Source organism: Pleuronectes platessa, chromosome 7, assembly GCF_947347685.1.
Source record: "Pleuronectes platessa chromosome 7, fPlePla1.1, whole genome shotgun sequence".
Classification (NCBI taxonomy): Eukaryota; Metazoa; Chordata; class Actinopteri; order Pleuronectiformes; family Pleuronectidae; genus Pleuronectes; species Pleuronectes platessa.
Genome location: NC_070632.1, coordinates 8,560,153 through 8,581,860, shown reverse-complemented (window position 1 = coordinate 8,581,860; position 21,708 = coordinate 8,560,153). Strand labels below are relative to the sequence as shown.

At 43.8% G+C, this 21,708-nt stretch overlaps 1 protein-coding gene across 3 annotated transcripts in view; it reads right to left on the bottom strand.

The window, feature by feature from the left end:
- Nucleotides 1–6,488: 6,488 nt before the first annotated feature.
- The window catches only part of rassf7a (Ras association domain family member 7a), a 33,184-nt gene continuing 17,964 nt past the window's right edge, over nucleotides 6,489–21,708 (bottom strand). For all 3 annotated transcript variants that reach the window (XM_053427215.1, XM_053427216.1, XM_053427214.1), the window contains exons 2-6: nucleotides 12,631–12,829; nucleotides 11,121–12,049; nucleotides 8,830–9,004; nucleotides 8,591–8,698; nucleotides 6,489–6,814 (exon numbers count right to left, since the gene is read on the bottom strand). In XM_053427215.1, coding sequence (XP_053283190.1) covers nucleotides 6,783–6,814; nucleotides 8,591–8,698; nucleotides 8,830–9,004; nucleotides 11,121–12,049; nucleotides 12,631–12,733 — 1,347 coding nt within the window. In that variant the 5' untranslated portion in view covers nucleotides 12,734–12,829 and the 3' untranslated portion in view covers nucleotides 6,489–6,782. The remainder of the gene's footprint in view (nucleotides 6,815–8,590; nucleotides 8,699–8,829; nucleotides 9,005–11,120; nucleotides 12,050–12,630; nucleotides 12,830–21,708) is intronic.

Below are 21,708 nucleotides of genomic sequence, written 5' to 3'. Positions count from 1 at the left end.
CTCATTTTGGCAGCATAGTAGGGACATTTGCTGATGTCACCACCCGTGACTCCGTGGACAGGCAAGCCAGCATCTAACATCCTCCTGGATTGCTCCCTGTGTGAACAGTCAGGCGGTGGTTCGCACAGAATGTGCGCTTCCGCCTCAGGTGTGTCCCTGACGTACACTCTGCGGTCACAGACTGCGGTTAGAGTCAAAGATTAATAGAAAAAAGATTAAATTATCAGGTGCACAATTCAGAGAGCACCGCAAGGTAGAGGAGGAGAAGAAAGAACAATATAGAGGTAAGAATCACCCCGATTGTGGACATCATTAATGTTTATTTTTGTCGACATGACATGATAGGCTATCAGCACAGCTGATTTCAGACTCTTTTTATATTTTTTATCATATATTTTTATTGTTTTTTATAGCTTACAATTTTGTCTGCCTGTTTGTATACAGTCCAAATGTTCTTGGGGATGAATGACAGTTTGCGTGTGTATGTTGGGGGGGGCGCTAATTTGAAATCTCGCCTAGGGCGCCAACATTGCCAGGGCCGGCCCTGCAGTGTCCGTTTCTTTCAGATCAGACATGTGTGTGTGTCTGTTGGTTTATTCAAACTTTTGTTCAATTAAATCATTAGGTGAACATTGTGATACACGTGTAAACTACATGGTTTCTACTAAATACACAAGATAAAAGTTTATATTACTTCCATTACAGTGTGTAAAGGGATTTATTCAATAATCAAACAAACACACACACAGACATACATACACACGCAGACATACACACGCACACACAAACAGACATTCACAGACACACATAGACAGGGGATTCGGCCTGTGTTATCTCTTCAGCCACAGCCGCCTCAGTGTGTCTGTATTAACACATGTAGGTCCTCACAACATGAGTAATTCTTGGAACACTAGCAAATGCATTGACTTTCATTTCATTGTGGACAACTGGACCAAAACCTTATCCCCAAACTTAACCATGACAAATTCATACCTATCTCTAACCATAAGATGATAACATTAAGGAAGGTGACCTGGCTCCCTTCACCGTTGCACCACAGCTGCCTGCACTGTTGACACAAGGCAGGTTGGGTCCATGGATTAAGGTTGTTGACACCAAATTCAGACTTCAACTGTCCAGTTTTTGTGAATCTGTGCCCACTGCAGCCTCACATTTCTGTTCTGGGGTCCTTATTCAGCGAGTTGTGCATCTTATGCTTTTCTTTTAACCACAGTTGTTATATGAGAGCGGTTCCAACCATTTTTTTTTGCACAAATCTGGATGAAAAAAACTGCAGAAGTGTGTGTAAATACCAGGAGATCAGTTTGACATTTACTCAGACCAGCCAGCATGGTACTGACAAACACACCACGGTCTAATGTGAATCTGTATCTGCACACCTTTCTTTACTGTCTTAAAACACAACTATACCTTTACACAACTGACTTACGGCATCAAACATAGTGCATATAGTTCATTTTAGTGGTTGAACCTGCACTTTGTGTTAATTTGTGGCCAAATCAACGAGTGTGCAGGTAAGTTGACAGTAAATGTTTCTCTCTAAAACTTATAGAAGCAGGAATTAATGACGAATAACTGTTTATTTATTATCACTTGTTTCCAAGCGTTTTATTTGACATTAAGTAGTTTACCCCTAATTTATTGTTAAAAATATATTTTTTGAAAGTCCTATTACTGGAATCTTAATATTATTACCATTAGAGCACTTTTCCTGGGTGTTGAGATACCGTCACTAAACCACAGCCATGCCAATACAGAAATCAACCCCCACTGTCGCCCCCTAGTGGCAATTTCAACCATCACAATAAAGTGTTACGTAACACAATGTAGTCCTGATTTGTTTCTTTTTTGTCAAGAGGTTATGTGTGTCCTGGCCGAGAGTAATCCCATTGGGCGTAGACATTTACAAAAACCTAAATGGTGAGGGGAAGATAGGCTGGTCCGAACCTGAAGAGAAGTTTGAAAATATCATGAGAACAAAGAGAGAACATTTTGTTCCAGCTGGTTGGGGAAATTGGGTCAATCAGTTATTTATGTGTATGGCTTTATTTGAAAGGAAAACGTGTTTCAGTGTAATTCACATGATGAAATTGAAGTGTGTTGATAGAAAAACTGTAATATATGAGGTATTCCTAATTTATATCATTTAATTGAGTAATGGAGATTTTCTGGATAAATTTCTTTAACTAAGCTAATTTATCCCTTCATACCATCATTGAATTTTATTCTGTATTATTAATTATATTTTTACAAAGTTAAATCTATTTAATTTCTATTATTTTTCTCTTTCAACATATTTTTAAACTTACAAACAGATTTATCCTTTTAATTTCTTCTACCTCTTTTATTTGATACTTTATACCTTTATATAGTTTTACTGTGAATGTGTCTCTGTGCTGTTTTTAAATGTCCCTGTGTAATATTCATAATTCTGTGCAATTTTCCATACAACAATTTCCTTTTCTACTTACTGTCACATTTATTAGTTCCTCTGTCTCATGTAACTTCCTTAATTCATTCTAATTTCTGTTGATATTTACTCTTACAGGCTCTAGTTCTGCATTACTTGGTATAAACCATAGATTTTTGTTCAATTTTCAATACACTTATACTTATTAATTTTGTGTTAGATTTGTTTTCACTTTATTAAATTCTTATGTTACTTTAATCTTGGAAGAAGCTGGCTCAAGAATTTCCTTCTAGATCACTAAAGTCTTATCTTGTTATTGGTCAGCATGTTGAATTTGAAAGTGAGGCTTGAACTTAATTCATCTGAATTAGTGACTAATATAAGGAGCTCGTAAATAAATCAGTGCTCCTCCTCCTCCACCTCCTCCTCCTCTTCCTCCTCCTCCTCATCAGATCACACTGTCATGCTGCATCCTCCGTACGTGCACAGCCACACTCGGCTCATGGCAACACTGTACACAGAGTTCAACCACTCCACGCTGGAGGTGTAGGGGGGGCGTCCTCTGGTCCGCGCAGGCCCCCGGAGCCCCTCACCCTCCTCCGGCCGCAGCTGTGGCTACACGGGGCGACTATTCACGGATGATGAAACCCGCGTGGGGGGGACACGTTCATTGCAAAGCGCGTGGGGACAGGAAACAGTTTACGGCGGAATGGTTTATTCCTAATGTACGACGTGCAGAAATGAACGCGCCGCACCCCAACTACAACTCCCACATTTAACCTAACTTGCTGACTACACAAGCACCGCCTTCATCGCACTCCCATTCGCTAATCACATCCAGTAGGCGTGTCTCTCTGCTCCAGTTCGGCTTCTCATTGGCTGCCTGCACTGCCGCCCCCCCCCCCCCCACTTTGCATAAGCAGGTGGGGTTGCAGATGCAGGGGAGTGGGCAGGGAAGGGGTTAGTGCAAGTGGACCGAACTTCAGAGGCGGTGGTGGACACTATATATTCTTATCGTGCACCTAACTTTAAACAAGCCCATGCTGCTGCTGGGAAAACAAAGTGTCTGGGTGCTGGGATATTTAACAGACAATTTCCCGCGAGCGGACATGAAATATGTCTTTTCTAAATTATTGCAAAAAGAAAACTTGGCGGTGGTAAGTAGCTCCCTTTATCTGCCTCTTTATTCTATATGGTGGAGATGGACCAGGCCAAATAATGTAAATCACACGTGGTGGCTTTTTTTATTTCTCTATTTGTTTCTCCACACATGTAAAATAATTGATTGTGTTTTAACTTTTTTTGTTAATTTAAAATGAAAGCGTTTTTGGTTGTAAATCGACAGTGAGAATCCACACGTCGTAGAGTGGGAGGCAGCCGTGATAAATAATTCTGAGGAACAGTTTGTAACAGTGGTGGACACCAGGAGGATTTCATTTATTCAGATCACATGTATGATTTTGTACATTTCCTTTTAGATTGATGTTATATATTGTGATATTTCCCAGCGCACCTCCAGTCTTTTATTCTCTGATTGGGTCTCACAGCCTTTGTCCGTGTTCCTCCACAGATTGTGCGCCTTCACGCATCTGTCGGAAACCATCTGAAAGCAGGTGAGCCACTGACTAACGCACATTGTGCCCGTTGCCAGTTCCACTGTGCGTGTGACAGCGGCTAACCTGGTTTTGGGAGCACTTCTCAACCAGTCCCCCCCCCCCCCCACCACCACCACCACCACCCTCCCGTGGACACGTCCCTGGGACAGAGGCCTGTTCTACATGACTTCATATGTGTGTGTGTGTGTGTGTACTGTACTTCCTCCTATCACACTATGTACCTTATTTAAGGGCCAGTAGCCTTTTCTCCTCCAGGAGTTGACTTCTGGTAATGCCTCTGCTACTGTGGAGGTTATTGGTGAGTGTTATATTTCAGTTTCAGTTTTCATCTGAGTTTTTTTTTTAAACAAGAGAACCACTGTCATCTTAACTGCTTTCTATTTTGAGGAGTTCAAAATGTAACTATAAAGAATCTGGTTTTAATCTGTTTAAAAATAAAGTAATATTTCCTCAGTTTCCTTTCTAGCTATTTACACCTAGTTGTATAAAAGCTCAAATTCGAGCTCTCAAGTAAAGAAATTAAATTCCTTGTATATGTTTGTAAGAAATAGTGAAGTTTCTTTGATATCAAGTATTCTGTTTTACCTTGTATTGCATTTCCTGGTGTCAGCGCGCATGTTTCATACCCACCAGTGTCCCATGAGTCACGGTGACACAGAGGAATAGATAAGTGCAGTATGTCAGACTCATTAACTTGTGGCCCGATTAATCATCCCACAGTGATGTGGATGTGCAGATGCTCACTCTGATCCACATAAAGGAGGCTGTGTCCCAGACACCCGCAGCCTCTGATAAACACTTATTGATCAGTGGCCGTCAAAAGTGGTCGAATGTTCAAAAACAAAAAGCAAAAACAAAGCCATTAAGTCGGTTCAGATGGGGTTTATGTGGAGCGCCATTGTGTGAGCAAATAATAATTCCTTCAGTGTTGCATCCTGAATCACCAGCGTAATCTGTTAATGTCCCGTTTGTGAGATTGGAGTCCTCTGGAGTTCAGATATGAGGTGTGGGTGAGGCCGGGCACGTTCCACTTCCAGTAGGAGAACTGTAAATTACATGTAAATAGAAATAACGTATGAAACATTGATGTCTGCTGAAAATAAAACATTGGACGTAAAGGATCCTTGTGTAGTCCAATATTTTTTTCTGAAGTGTATCTTATATTCTCTCTGACCCTTCTGTTAACCGACAGTGAATGCAGCATTTCATGGAACATGCAGAGGGAAAGACTATTTTTACATTTTGTGTGCGTGTGTGTGTGTAGTGTGGTGTCCCCCTTGTCTTGCACCGGGGGCCTGCTCTCATCCAGACAGTGAGAACGAAACAAGGATTTGAAGCTTATCTAACTCCTGCCAAGCCAGACAGCTCTAAATCTTCTCAGTATAATCCAATTGCACATAATTAATCATAACATCTCAACTGGCCGTCTCGTGTGTGTCTGCTTAAGGCTTAGCAACATCGGCAGAAGGTGGAAGAAGATTCAAAACAAAAAATCCATATTTCTATTGCTTTGAAAGAGTTTTATATATATATATATATTTACTGTATATTGAAAGAGAGCTCGCACTATGCCTCGGGATGTTACCTGGCGAGCGTCAGCAGATGAGTATTTATAGAAGTCCACAGGGTTTCAGTGTGGGGTTAGCCAGGGCGCCAGGGAAACTTCACGTCACTCTGTGTGACAGCCAGCATATTTACTCTCCTGGGTAAACAAACAGGAAAGGGGTGGAGGACACAAGTGTTGCGCAGACGCTTGTAGTTGTGCAGTTGTGTGTTTATCCGATGCCAGGGAGGTTTTTCTTTTAGTCCGAAATCACAGAACAAAACAATTTGTCTTAAGATAAAGCGAGACAGAACACACTTAGACTAAGAGGGGGCGAGTCCACAGTGTTCTGCTATCAGTTGTCCTCTAGTGGTAAGAGTAGGAGCGGGAACTCCTTCCACTGACAGGAAGAACATACAAGGAACTTTATGGTTACATAACTAAATAGTTTGCCAGGCCTCTGAAATGCTCACAAGGCCGCAGGGCTCCCGTGTCTTTATTATCATGTCTTGTAGGTAAACTGTCAGACTAATCATAACAGCAGAAGCTGATGCCAGGACAGTTTGCCACATGTCCCTCTGCAACCCGAAGACGCACCCGGTGAACTCTCAGTCAGCCATCTGTGAATTTTAGATTTAAAAAGCCCGGAAACGACTGTGCAGCGTCGCAGGGCCCGTTCCACCACGAGCAATGAGGAAAGCATGCATATTCCATCACCTATAATATATTCATAATGCATTTCACATAAGAGATCCATGGCACTGGCATTTTTTAGAAAGTGCACACTGGTGAGTTCATTATTTACTGCAGGGTATCCCACTGAGTTGTTTAAATACGTATTATAATTAAATACGGTTCCATTGGGAGGGTAATTAAAAACCAATCAATCCACAAAAGATTATCTTAAACACAGTACACATTTTTATTATATTTAAATACATATTCATAGGAATAATTTCTCTACATAAAGGTTTCTAAATTATTTTTACATTTCATACAGATACATTTCAGTGTTTAGAGTAGAAAAAGACACTCTGGAAATATATTTGTCTTATGTTTATACAGTATGTATATCCATGGTAGATTGAATAATGACAGGAGGTACAAAGAGAGAGAGGGGGGTGGGGGGGGAGGATAAGAGGTGATGGTGACACAACAGTGAACAAGTTTCCTTTCGCCCTGCCGTCCGTGTTTATCTCCAGGACGACTCTCGGGATGTCAGGACTGCAAGACACAAAAATAAGTGGGGATGATGATCCCTTTGTTTGGGAAAACACAAATTTTCCTCTAAGACACAGCAGGAGAGAGACCTGGCTCCATTAAGGTATTATTATGTACATACACACAAGCTGACACAAGACCAGTTATTGGTCCCTTGGACTATGACTGAGGTCCTATCGTCATGTTGGTCATTGCTGAAATCGAGATGCGTTTGTATAATCACATAAAGAAAACACCACTCTGCAGACGGTAAGGAGAAACATCTACACACGTCACTTTGACCTGTCAGCATCATACATATCAGGACGTATTAAGTGCTATGATGCAGTTAATACTGGTTTAGGTGGTTTGGATGGTCGGTTGGGATTTAACAGTAGAGAATACCAGTCAAAGCACTGAACCGACAACAGCATTCTTTATGTTTTTTTGTCATTTAGAAGGATTTCACAAATACTCAATTCTCCATTAAATTTTGTGGAGTGAGGCATGACCCAAGTATAGACCTAGTAACTTTTATTTGCACTTTCAGGGCATTTACCAACATTTTCCTGAGAATCATTCATGTATCTTGATTTTGAAATAGTCTTTTTTTAATGATATTTTCAATGCGTCTAATTTGGTGCAGATTTAAATAAAAATCTGGATCTAGTGAATTCAAATTTGGTTTCATAAGGTGACTTTGTGGCCTTGTCGGAGGTAAGCACTCAACAGAGAGTGTCATTCAAGTTGTTATTAGGACTTGGGTTAAGTAAGCTTGTCCTAAATCTACAGTACACTGAGGCACAATGCAGGTTATGACAGGTCAAAGGTCAGGTGTGATGACAGCAAAAGAACCAGAGGCATCCAACAACGCAGGAAAAGAAAAATACTGTAACAAGCCGTGGCCCCTGTGGCACTACTTCTGAAATGTATTCCTTCTTTAAGCAATGGCAAACGCTCCTAAGATAAGTTGCATTGAAAGAAAACAGAAGGCTACATTTCTCTGTAGGCAAACAAGGGCCGAGGCTTCACACAGGAAGAGGATGGGACAGTGCAATACATTTTTGCAGAGCCCTCTGAGAAAGGCTCTTGCTCTTTGGAAGTCAAGCGTCACCAAAGTACAAGGCATTGTATAGATTCAAACCCCCTCACACATAAACCGTATCCACACCTAAAAAGGCAAACTGAAATTACATTAGTCTTGTATCTTTCCATGTCACAGTGTTAAAATCAGCGCTACAATCACAATGTCTGCAACAGCCCTTCCAAGGGCGACCAATGTGTGACATGGAGATACAGTGAAAAGCAGCTGTCGGCAGACGATTGTTGATGTAAGGGTGGGAAGGCAACTCTGTATTACAGAGGAGGAGGAGGAGGAGGAGGGGGGATTAGGAGCAAGTTCCCAGAGGCATTAAAGTATCACAGAAGCAGCCACCGTTAGTCCAGAAGAAAACAGCGAGAGAAGAGGAGGAGGAGGGCAGGGAGCAGAAGCTACGTGAGAAGAGCTCAGGAGAATGTGCTGAAATGCAAAGAGAAGTGCGGAAGATTCAATTCGGATTTAATCAAATGTTAAAAAACAAATCAGCAGAAGACGGAGAGTCACGTGCAGAAGAGAAGTCAGCAGAAATAGCAGGGACCTCCATCGCACAGATGCTTCCACTACCCAACACCAAAAACACCAAATCAAGTTGGCGTAGAGAGTAAAGGGGGCAAAGGGCTCTGGGACCAGAGGGTGGGCGGGGCAGGAGAGGAGCAGAGCAGGATGGACGCGGGAAGCAGCAGGGTCTCACACATACACACCCTCAGGGTTGAGACTGGACACTAGAGGGTTTTGCAGGTTGCGTGGATGTCCTAGGAACTGTTTGGCAGTGGGGCGAGGTGGTGAATCCACTGGAGTTGCACTGCGGCCTGACAGAGAACGAGAGAGAGAGAGAGAGAGAAAGAGAGAGAGAGAGAGAGAGAAGTTTGCTTGGATCAATAACTCTTTAACCGACTAGTGTGCAATGCTGAGGAAAAGCTTTATTGGTTCGTTTCCATACTTCCATTCCGGTATCCATCATGCAGAAGATGAGCGAGCTCCAACTGCTCCAGCTGCTCCTGGAGCTCTGTGCGTGAGTGGGTGTGCGCGGGCAGGACACCTGCCTGCTGAATAAACTGCTGCAGGTTACACTGCCTCAGCTCCTTGTTCAACTCCTCCAGCTCGTCTTGTTTGGCCTGAGATGGAACGAGAACATGGATCAGTGATGAAACCAAAGGACGACTGAGCGTCATTGCTGAGTCACTGAACACTGGGACATCTAAACAGAATTTTTATTAAAAAGTGGGATGTAATTCTGCTCTGTGAAATGTAAATTAAATCTCATTCTTGATTATAAAGCAGATGTACTTAATTCTGCCTTTGAATAACTCTGCTACTCTTGCAATTTTCAATTCACCACAAGGGTGCAGCAAAGGCCACAAGTCTGTTCTCAGAGGACTTGTCATTAAGCTTCAATGTTGAGTCATCAAAGTTGCACAACTGCCATCAGCAGTTCTTCTGATTCCTTCAGATTCCAGAAGCCTGTGGCGCCTAGAGATGGATGTATCATTTAGCTGCTGCATTTCAAAGACAAGTCACAGGGAAAGATATCCATCAGCTCCAATTACTGAAAAGATGGAGATCGGAGATCCTCCTCCGAGACAGGGCTGGATCTCACCTTCGCACCCACACATTAAACAAACAGGCCACTCAATCAGTCCTAATCGACTATCCATTTGTGTGTAAATCAATGTGTCTGCATGCAGCTCAGGAGGCAGCAGCTTGATGCTGTGGCTCCAGTCCCCAGTGCCTGTGTGTACAGTATGTGTATGTGTGTGTTTGTCTATAGTTGTGAGGGACAATTTTGGTTCAATAGCATCATTGTGAGGACTTTTGGACGTTGTGAGGACATTTTGACTGGTCCATACAATTTCAAAGGCTTGTTTGAGGGTTAGAATTAGGTTTAGGTTAGGCATTTAGTTGTGATGCTTCTAGTTAGGGTAAGGGGCTATGGGATGCATAATGTCAATGAGTGTCCTCACAACTGCAGATAGAAGTTAGTGTGTGTGTGTGTTGTTGTGCTGACGCAGTTCAGACCTGCAGCTCTGCCTCCATTAACCTAATGACAGGAGTGACAGTAATGCTGCACTCGTCAGCACCTACACTTGAAACACTGCTGGGAGCTTCGACCAATCAGCTCACTGATGACTGACGCTGACAGACGTTAACCCCTCTCTAGAACCACGGACTGAATACATTACTGCAGCATCATGTTACTAGTGATAACATGTTAATTACAGGAAATAAAATATCTTATTTCCTTCAGACAATTACGGCCTGGGTGGCAAACTGCCTCTGTGGTTACTTTCATAACACAAGCACTTCAGTCCTTCTCCGTCCCATCAGCCAATCACTGCATCTGTTGTGTTCACTCTCAAAGTCAGACATTCCAACAGGACTGACTGAAGAACAACTTCACTCATCATCCAGTTTTAATCTATTATGCAGCCTGTTTGCTATTATTTCAAATCTAGAGGATTGGAAACAGGACACCATAGTCTTTGTTTATGAAGACACTGAAACAGTGCAACAGTTTTCATGATGAATCATTCAAAACACCATCTAGCACACAACCATGAAATGGGCGCTTCATTTTCTTCAGTCTGGCTGATACATATCTGTATAACTCCATGAGGTAAATACCATAGTCTTCATCTGGAATATGAGGAAACTCATATAGCTTCATTTCAAACTGGAGTCAGGCTTTTATTGATACGACTGCGTCTGTGACACCCACCAACAGTGAACAAACAATGACATCACCAACTATGATGCGTTGGAGCTGGGTAGATCCAATAAAATTGTTTTCTCCCAGTCAATCCACTTTAATGTATTTTTTTTCCACAGGATACAAGAATAGGATACAAGTCAATGTAATATCAACACCAATAGTGTGTTCAGAACATGCATACAAGACGATAGCTGCCAAACCAGTTCAGCTGCTCTGTAATATGTCAGACAGTCAAACAATTTCACACAAGATAGGATGAGTGAACAGCATTCGTGTTATCCTGACCTCTTTGATTATTATTTCGGTATAAAAATGTCATAATAAATCCTGTTTCCTTTAGACTCAGTACTTCTTTCCCTTTTTATGAGTGTCTCTGTACTGTTGTGTCTGCTGCAGTGTACCGGTAGGAGAGGGATACAGGTTTACAGTGTGGCCACAAGAGGGTCCGTGCTACGTGTGCAACACATGGGGCTGACGTGGATTTACAGCCCTCTCTCCAGAACCGTGACCTCTCTCCTTACCTGCAGCAGAGACGCGGCCTTCCCCAGAGTCTTGTCAGTCTCAGATAGCCGCTCCTCCATCTCCGACCCCTGCCTCTCCTGGCTGTGGAGCTCTGACTTCACAACGTCCAGGGACTCCTCGGGCCCGTTGGCCGTCGCTTCCGTCTGGCTCTCCCGCTGAATATCTTGCTCGAGCTGGGCAGAACGCACAGAGAATTCGTGGAGCCGTCGTCCGCAGTCGTCTAGCTTAGCGTGGAGCTCCCCCAGTTTCCGCCTCATCCCTCGCTCTTTGTCTACCTCCGCTTGGAGCTCCTCCTCCCAGTACTGCTCGTGGGCAAGCTCGGCCTGGTTCCTTCGCATCACTTGCTCGAGTGTGTCCACCTCTTCTTGCAGACGAGTATCAGAGGCTGGTGAGGGACAGGGAGATGGGTAGGGACGATCCCAAGTATTTGAGTCTATTTCTAGGCCTTCCAGCTGAGCCTCAATGGCCCTTAGTCTCTCCTGTTGCTGAAGAACTTTCCTAAAGACCTCCTCTTTGGATGGGCCTATAGGTGGTGAAGGAGAGGGAGACGGAACATGAGGGGAAACAGGGCTAGGAGAAGGGGAAGGAGAGGCTCTCTGTTCTGGAGAGTCCCGAGGAGACCTCTTATACTGATTGGATTTGGCTCTAGGGGAGGTGGAGGGTCCCAGGTTAAAGGTGAGTGCTTTTTTAGGCTGGCTGCGTTTCAACGGCTCTGGCTCAGAAAGCATGGGCAACGGAAGGGGAGTTGCTCTGTCTGGTTTCGAGCCAGGTCCGTCACTGCTGCTCGGGCCAGTCCGCCGCAGAAAGAATTGAACTTCGCTGCCATGCTGACCTAACTTGGCCAGAGACTCCAGAGGCTTCTCTGTGGCCAGCAGCTGCCTCTCGGTGTCCCTAAGACGCTGGATCAGAACATAACGACCGGTCTGACCTGGAGACAGAGACAGAGAGACACAGGATGAGTGCAAGTGAATGTCACAAAACAACGGTATGAAAATTATACTTCACATATTTGTCAAATCTATGGATGATTTACTTCACAAAGATCTTCTCCTTCTTCACTTACATAAAGCTGTGCGTTCGAAGCGAGCAATTATACGTGAACAAATTACATCAGACACATTGTAGTGATGCTGATACTTCTAAATCACTGCCTCTGAGGACCGGAATAAAAGGCTGCTCCGTCAGACTCACACAACATGTCGAAAATGTTCAAATAACTTCAAGTTTCCACGAGGACCTTCAAATTAGGACAAATCCTCCCTGATGACTTGGCAGGCAGCTTCACTCATAGACGGAGAGGAGTGTAAATCTGAGTTATGTTGTTAAATGCTACTGCATCGTATCGCTTGCCTTGCCTTAAGATTCTATTCATAACCACATGCAGAATCTGTTTGTAGAGATTAAGATTATTCAGATAAACTGTCCAGCAGACAAATGAGAAGTTACAACAAGCTTGAATCCTGGTACGGACAAAAGGTTGACAATGATTCCAGAGCTTGAGATACTCACCGATGGCCTGTGCCAGAGCAATGACCACATCCTGGCAGGACGTCTCCTCGGATAAGCCGCAGACCACCCGCACCACTCCGTCCACCCACACTTTGAGCTCCATCTGGGACCGGGCAGGGTGGGTACAATGAGAAGAAGGTCTTCAGAGCAGATCACTTCAGCTGGGCTTGACTCAGGTCAACACTGCATGGCACTGGCTCTGTAAGACACCAACAGCAGAGACAGAGGTGTGTTAATGAAGTTGATGATTAATCCAGACAGTTCACTTCCTAGTTGGACTTTTGTGGATGGAGATACAAAGTCCCTTGGAGTGAAAGTTTGAAAAGAAACAGCTTACAACACCAGCAGTGATCTCACTGAGTTGTCGATCAAGATGTAGGGTAGAGGTCACATACAGGTACATGGCAACCTTGTGCCTGGGACACTTGACTCGAGCGTCATTTTGCTGAAAGGCCAGTTTCCACAACAGAACAGTGCTGACGTCAACAATGTGTTGTGCTGAGTGAGGGCATCATTGAATTGTAAATTTCGACACCAGCAGCCGACGGGTAAAGCAGTGTAGCATTTTGTAATGTTCCTAGTGGTTAGTTAAGAGCCGCGGCAGTAACTGGTGGACCTGGGAGCATAAATGCCAATCTGTAACCCAATTAAACGCTCTGCTGCCCTCCTTCAAAGCCGTTATGATAGCTTACTGCCGAGGGGAACGGACAGGGAAAGTGGAGCAGCTCAAGTGTGTCTATGTTTGGGAGAGTGTGTTTGCGCAGGGAGAAAGTCATAGAAACATAGCAGGGAGAGACGGAACAAGTGTGTGTGTGTGTGTGTGTGTGTGTGTGTGTGTGTGTGTGTGTGTGTGTGTCCGTCAGTTTGATCCTCCTCAGCAGGACCAGAACTGGGTCTCATCAGACTTCAGAGAGCAGATCAGCAGGTAGCCCCAAACACATCTTGGGCAGTAAGTCTAACCTAAAATAAAATCATTATGTTCAGTCCTCACTCTGCCTGCCTGTACTTTTACAGCTCAGCTTCAAAACAAGGTAATAAAATACTGCAGTGCTCATAAAAGTGAAACACCTCAGGCAGCGGTAGGATTATCTGTAGAACTTGGGAAGGCAATTCAAACTTTGTAGCCTAAGTGGGGAAAAGACAACTCTTCCACCAGAGTGGGACAGATGGTGTTCTGTTTCCGACTGTCTCTCCGGTCCTCAATGGGAGGTGTTTAACACCGAGCCCTAACCATTATCTTGCCCCTCATTCAGTGCCTGGCTCTGCTCCACTAGCTGCCTATAGGGAGCTGCTTTGGAGGAATGCACTGACTTCATCTGCCAGCCGGAAGAATTCCTGCTTTTCTTAACAAAGCCCTCGCCCTGCCCCTCCCTCCATGCCGCTGACCTGGCTGCCCCGCATCACCATTGCTGCGCTGCTGTTTGGACGCCAAACACAAACTCTGCTGGGGAGCAACAGCCGCAGCTGATGTGGCAACAGCACCACAAAGCGACAGCGCAACACGACACCGGCGTACAGAGGGAACGAACGATGGCACGACTCAAGAGATCAAACATGCGGAACAACATAGATTACAGGAAAAACAAGTGAGAGACAGGGACGGATGATCACATGATATAAAAATTCTTTTTGAGTGATCCAATCGCAGAGATTTCATTTCGAGAGAAACTCAATATGAAATGGGGGAGTGCTTCCGAAACCCAAACACCAGAAACTTCAGCACAGCAGACGTTTTTCTTTCAGAGGGCACAAAGTGCTCTGTGATCAAATACATAATTAAGCTTTAACTGAGTCACAGAGTAAGAAAAGAATTGCTTCCTTCTAAAATGTAAATAATTCAATGAAATGAGGAACATTTGCTTTGACCAATTCAATTCTGTAATTCCAAATAAAAATGACACACACACACACACACACACACACACACACACACACACACACACACACACACACACACACACACACACACACACACACACACACACACACACACACACACACACACACACACACACACACACACACACACACACACACACAAAGCACTTATTAGGACTTTACATTGACTTCATAAGGGACTTGACTATGGTTCTTTATGCAGATTTCAGCTGCAACAGCTGAAATCCTTCAGTTTTTGAACTAGAAATGTCTATAGAACACACTTGAGATATAATTGAGAGTAATTTACTTCAGTCGTCATATTTTATTTAAATATTTCTGTAATTTCTTAAATAAAGATAATTTATTTTAAATATTCAAGTCTGTACTGCAAAGCTGCCTCACAGGCCTGCACCATAAACCTTCATACCTCAGAGTGAACTGTTTGCAGAGCTCAAACAAAAAGGTTGAACTCCTGACTTTTTGTTCAAATACATACCTGCATGTCCTACCTCACTGGCATTGATGTAAAATGTCATTCACACACAAACAAACTCGCAGAGCATTCCTAACCTGAAGGTTTTGTACGTTCCGTAACATTCTCATTAAGCGAGAACACAAACACACTAACATCTCCAAGCTAAGAATGTCACTCTCCCATGATGCTAATTCCTGTCCTTCCTGGCTGTTGAAATGTGATAATCTGCACTAACAGGAAACAAACAGGCCATGTGAGTCTCAGGTTACTGTCTATTCTCTCTGTTGCAGGCGCAACAGCAGTGAGAACCAGACATCCGCCTGACCCCAGCTCCTTTTTCTCAGAGCTGCCCCGGAGTCAAGTGTAACTTCTCAATGGAACACAGACACAGGAGAAGGATCTTTATGTTGTCTGTGAAAGGTATAGACTGAGAATCAAGAAGCACGCCTCTAGCATGGAATAGAAAAAAAATGTTCTGCCAACACATTCCGCTGTGCAGAAATTAAGATGAGTCGACACAAAAATATTTGCTTTAACATGCTGTGGATGAGCACGGGCTGCAGACTGCTGGGTGCATATTCATTCCTGACTCTCACACACCCATCCTACTCCAAACCACTACGATTATCCAAGAGTCATAATTTCAGCCACATGTCAACACTGCACAACCCCACACCACCACACCCCTCAAACCTCAGGTCACACCCCTTAACCCCCCCCCCCCACACTTCTACTTTCACCCGCACCCCACCCGCCCAAACAACACAGGGCCACAGTTTCTGATGAAACTCTGAGCTCTGGACGGTCACATGTTTTCTCAAGAGGAGAAAAATCACAAAAATGTACAATCACTTTGGAGGAAATCTTCAAACTGAAGCAATCAAAAAACCTCCCACCACTCCAAGCTGCAACACGAGCACATCCATATTCACAGGGGGGGGGGGGGGGGGGGGGGGGGGTGCCTCTTGAGGGGCTTGTCTGCTGAATTGAATATGGGAAACACACGAGTCCTTCTGTTTGATTAAAGAGAAAGAGAGACAGTGAGCAAAGGAGAAAGGGCGAGAGTAAATGTGGAGAAAAATGCAGGACGATAGACGGATAGAGAGGGAGAGAAAGTGGTGGAGAAAAGAGCAGTGATTGGAGCCATTTCCTCTCTCTCTGCCTCCTCTTATCATCACTCACCCATCTGGCTAACCCGCTTTATGTCTTTCATCACCCTGTCTGTCCCTCTGTCTGTGTCTCATCAACAGAATCCAAGCTCCTCAGTGAGTTTGTCTAGAGGCAGAAGCGTTAAGCATCACAGCCCCGCAGACACAGGGGGGCATGATTCAGCTTGTGCTGTTTGTGTGCCACTCTGAGAGACAGCGTCAGTCTGCGAGCTCATGGACCTTTTTGGACAAGCTGGAAACCGAGAGGCTTCCCTGTGCCAAAAAATTACCCTTGTTGTCAACGCACAGGGCTGGAAAATAAAAATCCGGATTCTGACCATTTTCCCTATTGAGGGCGTTTTTGCACCTGAAAGTTCGGACCAAGGTTCTTGTCTTTGCTACATTTAATCTGGTTATTTTTGGTTTCATATTGCAATTTAGGCAGCACATACTACTTGTGTATGACAAACCTACTTAGCCGCTTTAGCATCTTTCTAGATGGGCGTGCGTCTGACATCGGTGTGTTGCCAATTTGGACGGGTGGTATTCTTTACGTTTGAGAAAATGAAAAATCAAGTTCATTTAATAAAGTTCATAGCCACTTCAATATCATAATGGTATTAATACAAGCATCACCAACTTAAGGTGCAGTACTTGACACTAGTTTGAATGGGCCAAATGAACGTCCCAGTCATTCAAACCCTAGATCAGTGTGAAAAGTGGAGAAGATGTAATGGGAAGCGACGATCTCAAGCAATTGGGCTAACCTGGGCATCTCAATTTCTGATGAGACCTTTAAAGTTTCTGGCTATTTTTCTTCTGACTCAACTTACTGTAATCGTATTGAAAGTCCAAACTATCCCAAAACGTGTTTCCAACCTGCAAACTAACTGAACTATTATCTATTTTGATCTGGACCAAGATCATTTCTTTGGGTCAGGCAAAATTTTGGTCAGTTGGTCTAGATTGATGTCCTGCACCTTTCACACTTCCTTATTATGGTTTGGACAAAACTGAAAAGTCAAAAGGTCCGAACCCAACAAAAAGGCATGACAAGAATTGTTTGGCACATGTTGAATACATGCTCTTATTTGTGTATTTCTGACATGAGAATTCGATACTGCACACAACGCCTTCACTTGCAAAGAAAAAAAAACACATTCACAAAAGCAAAAATTCGTGAGTTCCGTTGCAGCTGGACAGACACACCCTTCCTTTGAAAAGGTTAGAATGATTATCTTAGTCACAACAGGGTTGAGAAAGATCCAGTCAAAGAAAGAAAGCATATTAGGACAAATTCCAAGCATGTTTAAGAATGCACTGTAGTTTCTCAACACCTGAACCCTTAGGCTACATGAAGAGTATGCTTGCTGGGTGTGTATTGTGTGAGAGTGTGTGTGCGTATGCAAATGAAGAGCACGATACTGAGTCATACTGGTGTCACGGTCAGGGGATGGGTGTGCATGTGCTGTACAAGCTTTTATGTTTCAGCATGTTTACGACCAGACCCACCATTTAGGCCTATATCTTTATGAGCGGTTGTTCCAGCTGACCCGATTACTGTGCTATCTGTGCAGCGACAGAAGTCTGAGGAACAATGGCAGGAGTAAAGGTCGGAGTGTGAACATCACACACTGCCTCAGAGCTGAACCATGGATGGATACATCAACAAGTGGAGACAAACAGCAATCCCTATCTGTGTCAGCAGAGAGAAGAAGACCCTGGCCCAGGCTGGTTGAAGTGTACATAATAGGTTCGACATCGTTGTCCGAGGACAATAAACAGAGCTGGGAGAAGCTCTGCCCTCTGTGCCACTCTGCTCCAGGTTGGCAGGGACACACAGACACTCAGAGAGCCAGTAACACGCTGGCACTGAGCAGCCCGGTCTCATCTGTACTGCAGAGACAATATTATTGTTGTGGTTCCACACTCAGCAGACAGCGTTGTCTCTTTTGTGGCCTCTGGCATCGCTGGGTCGTCTGCCACACTGCGGTGACGTGCCAGCTTTGATGCCATTCCGCTGTGTCCACGCATTACCACTGATAAAACTAATAAAAGACTAAACAGATACTTTCTTTTGTGCTCCCTCGCCTCCTGCTTTGCATTCTCTATTCCTCCTCCGCCTTCATCATCCAGTGTTTTAGTCTACCGAGCAGATTCTGTGTGTGAAAAGACAAATGAGACCTAAAACACATACAATATAAAGTCCACAATGTGCCCAAAGTTGAGACCAGCTCAATAAATATTCATAATGGCAGAAAAACATTCTGTTAGTTCAGCAATTATAACGGATTCTCTGTGGGAATAGGGGTTGAATCACGTGGGTCTTTCGAGATCACGACTTTATTACATAAGGGAAATTTCTAATGTCAAATACTGGCTACAAGAATTTTAACACACACACAGTTTTTGTTTGTTTAACCATATTTACCAATATTCACACTTGCTACTGTAAAGTAAAAGTTGCCTGGAGGCCTGAACGGAGCTGCACAAGCCACGACCGACTCTGTCCTTGGGCACATTCAGAAGGTATTTGGGAGATGCTATAAAGCAGACAGGCCTGGCCTAGTCTGTTTTTATCTGCTCATGACTTTATCTCAGACAGACAGATCTTTACAGACCTATGATAAAGGAAGAAATGCTTCCAAAATGCTCCAGGAGTCTAGGATAGCTCCCAAAACACCATCACCACCCAACCCATGCAGAAGTCATTATCAGCAGGGCTCCAGGGTCTGCGGCCAGACGGCAGGGAGGGGGTCCACTGACCATGTCAGGGAACCTACATCTAAGATCTGAAGGCATCTAATGGTGGATATTAAAACTTAGTGAGTGTCAAATTTTGACAAGACTCTCACACACAGGATAATTTGCTTTTATAGTATCTCTCGAGACAGTAAAATGAAGGAAAAATAGTCACAGCTGGATGAGTTACTTTGTCTGGGAGGCGGTCTGCTCACTTTGTGGTATATGCACAACTTTTGAAGCTCTGCGTATAAACAGAAATCTGGGTTATGGGTGTTTTTATTTGTGCAGGCCGAACAATGTGCCTGGCAGGGCATGGCACAGGCATCAGTATATTCTTATTCATCTGATGAATAATGCATAGTTTTTCACAGCACATTAATTTGGCAAATATTTCTCGGAACAAAGTCCAAACGCTTGTGACCGACGAGCTCTTTGAAAAATATGCCCCCTCAGAATGTGTCTCTGCTCTATTGACATGCTAATGACTCAGCGCAAAGGAATCAGCAACAGCGCTAATAAGCTTTGGTCGTCATACTCGCATTCAGGGATCTGTCGCTGCAACCTTCAGCCTTCTCCATTATCATGATTGGCTGGTCCAAGTGTGAAATCTCAATGAGAGTGGTTCATTAATACAGGGGACATCTTTGCCTCTGAATCAAGGGCAAATATGGGCAACATTGCATACTATTTACAAAACATAAAACTCACACTACAACAAGGCCTAAAGCTCATATTTCTGATTCAGTTCATCTACCATTTCTTGATAGATGTCATGCACGGTCACTAAATATAACAACAACAAACTGTGTAATCCCTATGCAGATAATCAATGATTAATGAGGGATTAAAGGTGAAAGCCGTTTACTCCAGTTGATCTGAAGTAGGCCTCGACACGGTCATTCGGTCTGGCCAGCACCTGTGGCTGTCACTACCACTGCAGTCACACTGTGTAAAACTGCTCTTAGTGTGAAATCCCAGTCATCATAAATCACCAGCAGCGTTCACTCAAGCAGATGGTAATCTGGCCTGAACCACAAGACAGAATAAAAGAGTGAAGGTGAGTGAAAAAGCATCTTTATTTAATCTCATTCCTTTGAAAAAAAGAATTAAAAAAAAGCTTAGAAAGTCAGTTTTGGTATCATTATGCTACTTTGGAAATGTGAGGACACCCCGGCACACTTCTGAATTTCAATGAAGCAGTCCAAACACCACTACATTATTCACCTACTGATACCTGGCTTGGCGATCCCCCTGCACATGCTTTCTATCCTGGAAACTGAGAGGAGGCCAGAGCATTAGAGACAAGAAGTCTGTTTGCGCTGACTCATGGATCCGCCCACAGCGCTCGCGGCTAAAGGTGAGAATGATAATTGCTAGATTGCCCGTAGCCTGCAGGAGACCAGGCGGTGCTGGCCTCCACTGAGGGCTCAGCCTGGGACGAGTGGTTTGGGTGCACAGGAGGTTGCATTGTTGGGTGAGCCAGGGAAAAGGGCTCTCAGCTTGCAGATGGGCACCCATGTGTAATCATATACTGCGGACCTGACTCAGCAATGCTCGCCAGGGAAGGAGAACAGCGCTCTGTTCCCAAGCCGAACTCCTATACAGTGCACGTAGATAACACACACATCCGATACACATGTTATAAGTATAGCCAAAATAATATGCTACACAGCTGAAGCACAGACAGGCTGGCTGAAACTCAAGGAGGAGGAATAATTTTGGACTATTGCAACATGTAACGGAGGATGTGAACCTATTAATTTAAAAGGATGCAATTTACACAGAGAGAAAATTTGTAACCTTAAATTTACCACTAAACAGTATTTATAGCTTTAGTTTTTTTGCAGGTGATTGCATGGCTGCTCTGTTCTCACTTCCCTGCATGCGTGTATGCTCTGTGTCCTGGACGAGTCAGGGATGCCGTGGCCTCCGGTTTCACAAGTTCGAAGCTAAAACTCATAAGTTATTCAAAAGTCTCTTCCATGTCTGCTGATATAAATTATTCACTTACATTTTTGTTTTCTTCTTTTTTACCATCTTTCATTCTTGAAGTGCCATGCAAAATTAAAAAAAGATGACAAAAACAATTCAATCATAATGAATCAAATCGTTTCACGTTAGAAAGGACGACAAATTAAATACAGGGCTCAATAATTCAATCCAAGCTACTGGATGTAATGCAATTCACAGAGCTGCATCTCCTTCGAATGTGGAGAAATTTGGGAGAAGGTTGTTTTGCCGGTGACTGAGACTGGAGTAGGTGTTACATCATATTTTAATTTCATGCAATCCATGATGCAACCTATACTTTCCAGTCCCCTTCTAAGCTGAGGGGAATATTGCCATCAGCGTGTGTCATATGTCATATAAGTGAGCTCAAAGTCTAACAATTACATCACCCACGCAGCTCAGGCTGTCACATCATGTGTTAACAGCCATATACAGGAGACTTAAAGTTCAGTCTTCTCGGCGAGGCAGTTATCAATCCAGAGCAGAGCAGGTGCACATTCTTCTGCGAGGCCGTAATGCAAATACTCCAACAAGAACATAAGACTCCAACAAAACGAAAACACAGACCCATCTGGTGAATGACTGTTTACACAGATGAAAGTCAGGAACTCCGACCGATTTCCTCCTGAGCACATCAATCTGAGGTCCTGAACAGCATGGGAAGTTCACAAACTACTACTGTGGCTAATGCGATCCATTCACCGCTGGATTTGATTAGATTCGACTTTCAAACCGAAACCCAGAGATCCTGAATGTGTCACTCTTTGAACAACCGCCAGGTATTTTCAAGAGAGAGCACAAGGCTGTGAAGATTACACA